Source organism: Lygodium microphyllum, chromosome 3 (assembly GCF_053477565.2).
Source record: "Lygodium microphyllum isolate KBCC chromosome 3, Lygodium_microphyllum_v1.1.10, whole genome shotgun sequence".
Classification (NCBI taxonomy): domain Eukaryota; kingdom Viridiplantae; phylum Streptophyta; class Polypodiopsida; order Schizaeales; family Lygodiaceae; genus Lygodium; species Lygodium microphyllum.
In genome coordinates, this window is record NC_141137.1 from 113,210,758 (window position 1) to 113,218,917 (window position 8,160).

Genomic DNA, 8,160 nt, shown 5'->3' on the forward strand with positions numbered 1-8,160 from the left:
GTGTTTGAGGGTTGTGCATTATAAAATTCCAAACGTGTGTTTGTAATCATAAGTTATTAATTTTTGAAAACTCGAAATGCGTATTTTAAGCAAAAAGTTGATGTTTTCTTGATTTCGGGTGACCAAATTATGTTCATGTGAGATAAAATCAAATATGATGATGACTTAGAGTATGATTAAATTTCTTGACTCAAAAAAGAAACATTATAGAAATTTATATAAAGAAAATAAGAAAAAATACCCAAAAATGTGGTTTTAGGTGAAAATACCATTTTAGGGAATTTGAAAACTTTTCAAGTCCCATTTTCAAATAAGTGATAAATATTTGATCATATGGCTAAATCTTGATCCATATTTGAAAGTGAAATATGAGAAGGTAGCTTATATAATATTCAAGGTAGACTCCACCTTTTAGTAAGACAACAAGATTTGATCATGTGGTTAAACAATAAAGGTATTGGGGATTCCCGAAGTGCATTGAAATTCCCAAATTCCCTAATAAAGTGCTCAAAGAAAATAGGAAATTTTTATTTTTTGTATCCGAAAAATTATGAAAATTTAGAATCATGTTTGTGTGAGTATAAGGAAGTTAAATCACGAGGTTTACTCTCATTTGTATATTTTATGTGTGTTTATCGCTTTTTACATAAAGAAATATACATGAAAAACGCGTTCAACGTACCCAATGAATGCAAAACCTTAAACAGTAGAGGAAAACTCATTTATTGGTTTTACTTCAATTCTTACAATGACAAATGTGAAGATTTTTAATGCAGAATGCCCAATTGATTAAATTCGTCCTTCAAAATGTTTCAACTTGAGCAAATAGCTAAATTCAAAGGTGAAGGCTTTCACACCTGGAAAGAAAAGACAATGTACCATCTCATGAGGAAAGACCTATGGAATCTATTTGAGGATGGTGCAGGAGATGTAGATGGTAAGAAGGAAGATGCTGAGGATAGGTTCATTGAAGAAGTTCATCCCAAGACAAAAGAGTGAAAAAAGATGAACAACAAGGCTGTAGGCATCATTTCCTGGGGATTATCTGATGATGTATTGCACCATATCTCCAGCATCGGAGATGCAAAAAAGGTATGGGATGAGCTTGATATGATCTTTGGAACTCCAGCTAAAAACTCAAAGGTAAATTTACTCATGCAATTCTATTAGCGAGATGTAAATGATAGTTCCTCTATGACCATGCACATTAACAAGTTTAAGAGCCTAAAACTCAACTTGCAACTTTAAAGAAGAACATCGATGAGGATGAAGCCATAGCAATGCTATTAGCAAGTGTAAATCAAGAACCATATGAGAACCTTGTGTCTACCCTAAGCAATGTTCCTAATCTCTCACTCACAAAGATATTGAGAATTCTCTACTTGATGGAGAAAGTAAACTTAAAAATAAGGATGCAAAAGAAATCATCTCAAAGGGCAATCTCTTGTACACCAAGGAAACATATGAAGCAAAAGGATATGGACGAGGATTCAACATTAATAACAAGGATTGGATTATATGTCATTACTGTGGCAAGACCGGCCATATAGCCAGTGAATGTTTTAACAAGAAAAGAGCACAACAGGTGCAAAATGATCACCAACAGAATCAGCTCTCATGAATGAAGAAGTTGCTCCTGCTACTATCAACTCCAACATACTGTTTTGAAGAATTTTCCATTGTATCTTTCCCATAGTGGATCATGTGCTTTCTCATAGTGGATCTTTATTTTCCTTAGTGGATTTGCTTTGTAAAAAGCCCTTGTCAAAGATGTAAAGTTTCAAGCTTTAACTTGACTAGGCTGCCTATGAGCTAGTCTCCTGGGCCATGTCATCATGCAAGGGGGGCAAAAGCTAGCAAGTGTATGCTCTGGGAAGAGATGCTCTATATCCCATAACCTAAAATGACAGGTTTAGATGATAAATGAACTTTGATGGCCAAATCTTTAAGCATATTTTTTAGTAGGGCTCTGGAGGAGAAAAGAGAGTCCTTGAAGCTAGGTCGAATCCCTCGACTGGTGTATGTGTGTTGAGGTGGTAACATGTAAGGTCTAGTGGTGGCCCCCATGAAGCATATCTTCATCCAAACAAAAGTGCTACAAGGCCACGTCAATCGTAATGGAAACATCAACATGGGATACACGCATGCACGCACACACACAATCTCTCTCTCTCTCTCATTCATTCAGTCTTGGTCAAACAATACATGACCATTGGCTAGAAAGTGAGAAAGTCACTAGTAAAAAAGCATTGCACAGTGTGTGCACACTACAAGCTTTGAAAAAGATCTCGAAGAGAGAGAGGACAATGAGAGTTTATAAGAAGACAGAGAGCGCGCGCACGCACACACACACACACACACTCTCTCTCTCTCTCTCTCTCACCTTTCTTCGGTCCCGGTCAAACAACGCGCGACCCACACGGTCGTAGCATTCTTCTAGAAAGTGAGGAAGTCAAAGGTAAAGAAAGTGAGGAAGTCAAAGGTGAACACCATTCAGCAGAGTGTGCACAATGCGAGCGGAGTTTGTAACAAGTGGGACCGTACCGTCGGCTCCCGAGTCCCCAGGGGGATCTTCATCCGTGAGCCAAGTCCAACCTGCATGGCAAGTGGCAAAAGCAATGTTTGAAACATGGATGATGATCTTTTTGATTCGAGAGGGAGTCGGGGAAAATAAAGATGAGAGGCCGTGCTCGCCTATAAAACACCGTAGGTGTGCAAGGCAGCCCGGCACACAACGAGACATCACCCAGCAACAAGGGCTCACTGCTTGCGCCTGCTTAGCGCTCTCTGTCTGCTGCAGCTGCGATCTGCTGATCTGGGACTCGCTGGACTAGTTGTTGCTGTGTTGTGAGGAATTAAGCGTTTGGTTTGTGCTCGAGTGAGCGGTACGAGAGTGCCAACATAATACAAGAGAATGTCGCCGAGCAGCAGTAAGGTGCTGGTGATCGGGGCCACAGGCTACCTGGGCAAGTGCGTGGCGCTGGCAGCAGCGGCGTCGCAGCACCCCACCTTCGTCCTGGTCCGCCCCTCCACCCTCACCTCCCATCACGATTCCAAGAAGCAAGACCTCCTCGCCTCTCTCAAGGCAGCCGGCATCACCATCCTCCAGGTATCACTCCTCCTCCTCCTCCTCCTAGCCTTATATCGAGCCTAGCGAATAATTGAATCGGTCCCAGGTCACATGTTACACGCATCTCTCTGTCTCTCTCTCTCTCTCGCGCGCGCGCGGTGTGCCAGCCACGTTCTTATGGTTAACCCACATCTTCGCGCACATCCCTTGCTTGTCGTTTAATCCGCATTAATCTCAGCCAGCCCTCATTCTTGGATGCTTCTGGTTTGCGTCACAGGGTTCGTTGGAAGACCACGAAAGCCTGGTGGCAGCACTTAAACAAGTGGATGTGGTCATCTCTACCGTTTCGGGACCTCAGATACCCGAGCAAATCAAGCTAATATCAGCGATCAAAGAAGCGGGGACTATCAAGGTATGGCCATTTGGTAGACAGACATCTATAGAGTCACATGCTCTTGCATGTGCCGGCCTTATTCTTCCTTCCAATGTATGTTAGATCTTTTAATCTTTGCGCTTTTGCTCCAGAGATTTTTCCCTTCGGAGTTTGGCATCGATGTTGATCGCGCACAAGCACTCGAGCCTGCCAAATCCATGTTCGCACTCAAGGCACAGATCCGACGTGCAGTGGAAGAAGCACAAATCCCTCACACCTATGTTGTCAACAATGGATTTGCCGGATATTTTGTCGCTAACTTGTTTCAACCACGCCTCACATCTCCACCGAGGGATACAGTGATCATCCATGGGAGCGGAGATGTCAAAAGTACGTGTGGGATATCATCCTATATCGTTTTCCACCCACATCAAAAGCCATGTAGTTGTAGCGCCCACATAGAGGATACCCCCCCCAAACACATCACACACACACAAAGACAAAGAAGAAATGAAAGTCCTTGAGACCACCAACATATGCATTCTACATCTCCATGTCTTGTTCAGGGCAAGTTCGAGCTTTATGTTCTTGTAAACTTTGTGTGCAACTCCTATCTCGGTGTTATTTGCTTATGCGTCTTCTGGTAAGATCATTGATCGGTTGTTGGTCTTTGCATGATACAGCAATAAATGTCTCCGAGGAAGATGTTGGGACATTCACTATCAAGGCAATGGATGATCCAAGAACTCTCAACAAAACCTTGCATGTCAGACCGCCTGCAAACATTCTTACACAAAACGAGCTAGTCTCTTTGTGGGAAAAGAAGATTGGCAAGACACTTGAAAAGCAGTTTGTTTCAGAGGAAGACATTGTCAAAAAAATCCAAGGTAAAATATGCTTGCATCAAGCTGAATGGTGGCCTTAATGTGGAAGACCACCCAATGGTCTTAAATGTTTGACTTCTATCAAGTTGCTCTCGACAAATAGTGTCTTACCTTTTGTATTGGTTTGTTGCAGAAACTCCCTTCCCAGGAAATATTTTCCCTGCACTCCTTCACGATGTTCTCATCAAAGGTGACCAATGCAACTTTGAGCTTGGTGCAGACGATGTCGAGGCCACCAGCCTTTACCCCGATGTGAACTATACTTCTACAGATGATTACCTCAACAAATTTTTGTAAGAAAAATGCCTTGCTACATGCCAATCTCTAGCTTGTTCAAAGGTGTACAAGATCTTCGTGTCATCCACAACTATTCAGGAGTGCAGTTTCTAGTCTATTTCACCTTTGCAGATACAATGCAAAGGTAGAACAGTATACATGAATAAACTAAGGTGTGAGATTGTCCACGATTCCGTAGTTGTTTCATGACAAAAGCAGAGTCTAAGCTTGCATGCAAGTTTGGCATGTACAATCATTTTGTATGAATGACACTTATAAATTGGTAGACTCGTAAAGCTTTTCTATCGACTCAATCATGATATGTCAAGCTTCTAAGTACTTCGTTAATAAGACTAATGCGTTGATCAGTTGAGCGCTGGAGTTTGGCACCCAAACAAGCTCACTTTGCAAGACACATTGGGGTGGCTAAAAAACTTTTTACATAGAAATTTTCTAAGAGGTGACATAGGGGTTTTTTGGTGCAAGGCTTTTTGTTAGAGAAACATCAATAGATTTGTGCATTTGAGTCATCAACATGCAATGATAGGAACACCAAAGTTCAATATGTGTAATTTGATCCACAATGATCGACACAAAGTCCCACAATGATGAAGGCTCTAGGTATACAGGTGAGGCAAAGTGGGTTGTCACTTGGATGACACTCATGAAGGGTAGCATCTACAATTTGGAAAAACATGACAAATATAAATATGCATCTTAGGGGAGGTCTAGAGATTGTGAGAGAGGCAAGAAGGTCTAAAACATGGGTAGGCCATGAGGGCCAAGGTTTGTATTGGATAAGAAGGTCTAGAACATGGGTGGGCCATCAAGCCCAATGTTTGTATTGGATAAGAACTTGTTCCTTAGAGAGAGGTGTCGACTTTCTTTCACGAAAATATCACAAAGTAGAATGTGTTTTAGTTATGACACATTTCTAAGGTTTCTTAGCTAGCTCCAAAATCAACTAGGAAATTTTACTTGAAGTTTTTATTCAAGTGGAAATTTCTCGATTTGAGCTTGGTTTCCTAGAACGTGTGAAAGCTATAAAAAAGAGGCCATTACAAATTGGTTTTGACAACATTAAAGATCATAACCTTGCAAAATTTCCTTTTAAAAAAGATGATTGAAGTGTTAAATTTAAGAGAAGGATGTGTAGCCAAGTAACTTGATATTCTATAGTTTGGTTTGTTGAAGAGGAGGTTGTTATTTGATCTTGTTTTGAGTAATAGCAATTTTGGGGATAGAGGATCCTATTATGGGAAAAATACGATACATTGTCAATGTGATGCTAACAAAATATTGGCAATTCTTAATATATTATAGCACATGGAGAACTGTGTAAATTGAATTTTGGAAAGTTCATGGCTAATTTTGTCAAGTAGATAACCAATAGTCTCAAGATGTTGCATGAAAACATTCCAAGGTTCTATGGGGAAGAAATTTATCTGTGGAAATACAAAGGAAAGTAGGTAGGTTGGTAGTCTAGCTATGCCACTTGTGTAATGTTCTGCCACTACAACAAAAAGGCTCCATAGACGCGCTTGTAGACGCAATATTTGAATTGTGAAAAAAAATGTCGGGCACGTTTATTAATGCGTCTATTTCTACATCTACAAAATCGCGTCTAAAAGTGCGCTTATGATCAGAGTTACATGCACACTTAGACGCGCATATAGACGTGCGTATTGACACACTACGTAAATATATAATCATATTTATAAAAAAAGTGGACATATTTATATTATGCGTCTATACATGCATGTATCTACGCGTCTAAAACCTGCTCTTGTCTCCGCAATGACTCCTTGGCAAGCGTCATAAGGTGAGCTCTTGTTATGAAGCACGTCTCTCACCTTTGACCGTCCCCAATCATCTGAGAATCGTGAATTCTCGGGATTAGGGTACCTTTTATGTACTGCCCACAGCACCTCTTGCCACAAACCATTTTTTTGGTGCTTGAAGGGAATCATGCAATCTTTGTATGTGGCATGCACAACACTCCTCAAGTAGGCTATCACTTCCCTCCCCTCAAAGTCATGCAAGATACCACCAACATCAGTGATAGAGTAGTACATTTGTGGAGGCTCACCTCTCTCATTTTCCAGTGAGGGTGATCGAGAGCCACCACCTAGGAAACCCCCACAAAGCCCTCGACCTCCTCATCCTCCCGCACCACTCTCCCTCCTCCCTCGACGCGCACTACCCTCTACCTCACTCGATACATATGCTTCTGCAGATGCACGTGCTTCGGCCGATCCATGTACCTCAGCTGATCCCTTTGTAGGCAAAGATGTGATAAGTCATGTCCCAGACATCACACTGAAAACCTCCTCTGCAGTGGGAGGGCGACCAAGATAATTGGTCATCTCCCCCATGAATTGCTCCTTGTTGAATGGGGTGCTAGAGGATCCAAGATTCCACATCTACACAAGAAAAATCATATTACCCTGTGCAGATAAAACATATTACATGCAGCGTCTATACCTCTGTCTCTGTGCGCGTCTATACCTGTGTCTCTGCGAGCGTCTGCCAGCACATCTATTTCTGCATCTATAGCTGCATCTACACTGTCATCTGGATGCACTGACAGATGCGCACAGTCGCACCATTTCTTCTCAAACTTGCTTTAAAAACAAAGCTAAAAAACCTCCATAGATGACAAGATCCAGCATGTGAAGAGAGAGAAGAGAGAGACAAACAAACAAAGAAAGCAAACAAGATTGAGAGAGAGAAGAAGAACTCACCTTCTTTGCTTGTTCCAACGGGTGGCGGCTAGGTTGCAAGCTCCTTGTCCTCCTTCTCCCTTCCCTTGATAAGTTGCTTGAATCTTGTTCTCTTCCTTGCTGTTTGGCTCTTGTTCTTTACTCTTTGGATCTTCTTTCCTCCTATCCTCTTTTTACTCTTATTTTCTTGCCTCATTATCTTCATGAAGTGATAGATAGACATGAGTAGTGATGTCGAGCTCGAAATGCAGAAAATGCGCAAAAAACGCAGGAAAGCATAGGTTTGAAAAGAAAGCCACAACTTTTTTTAAATTTTTCTATACTTGCGTGGCGCGTCTGTCAGTGCGTGTAATTGTGCGTGTATATGCGCAGATAATTCCTGTTACACGCACTTACAGACGCGCAGTAACAATTTAAGGAATCAATGTATGCATTTAGGGAATCAATTGACCTATGTGGTGACATATATAACAAAGCTTGAGGATAAGAGATAACACATTGGCAAGTCAATTGGCACATATGTAGTGACTTACTAGACCATCCCACTTACAATTGCATGCAAGTATCAATAGGTGGATAAAGCACGAATGGTTTTTAGCTAGAGAGAGATAATGCAATGAAGGTGTACACGAAAGAGATAGAGAAAGGCATATTATCCATCAATCAATCAAAGATATATACATGAAGTGACTTGATATAGTTATTAAAGTATCGTCATTTTTAAGATGCTCCATTGACTTCTGCAAGTTCCTATAACCTTAAAGTAGAATATAGCCAACCACACTGTCCATGGAAGGAAAATTTGGCCTCATCAAATTAACCAAGTTAATTTAC

General features: G+C 41.2%; 1 protein-coding gene across 1 annotated transcript; it reads left to right on the forward strand.

Annotated features, from left to right (window-relative positions):
• Nucleotides 1-2,720: 2,720 nt before the first annotated feature.
• Nucleotides 2,721-4,886, forward strand: LOC148038780 (phenylcoumaran benzylic ether reductase IRL1-like). Its single transcript, XM_087674620.1, has 5 exons — nucleotides 2,721-3,109; nucleotides 3,348-3,482; nucleotides 3,596-3,833; nucleotides 4,127-4,330; nucleotides 4,461-4,886. The coding sequence occupies exons 1-5, from the start codon at nucleotides 2,915-2,917 to the stop codon at nucleotides 4,622-4,624; spliced, it is 936 nt and encodes a 311-aa protein (XP_087530746.1). The 5' UTR covers nucleotides 2,721-2,914; the 3' UTR covers nucleotides 4,625-4,886.
• The last annotated feature ends 3,274 nt before the right edge of the window (nucleotides 4,887-8,160 follow it).

Excerpts from the sequence above, each read along its gene's own strand:
- LOC148038780 (XM_087674620.1), top strand. The coding sequence starts at position 2,915 with ATGTCGCCGAGCAGCAGTAAGGTGCTGGTGATCGGGGCCACAGGCTAC. Across the intron at positions 3,110-3,347 it reads CCGGCATCACCATCCTCCAG|GGTTCGTTGGAAGACCACGA; the intron begins GTATCACTCCTC and ends TTTGCGTCACAG. Across the intron at positions 3,483-3,595 it reads AAGAAGCGGGGACTATCAAG|AGATTTTTCCCTTCGGAGTT; the intron begins GTATGGCCATTT and ends CTTTTGCTCCAG.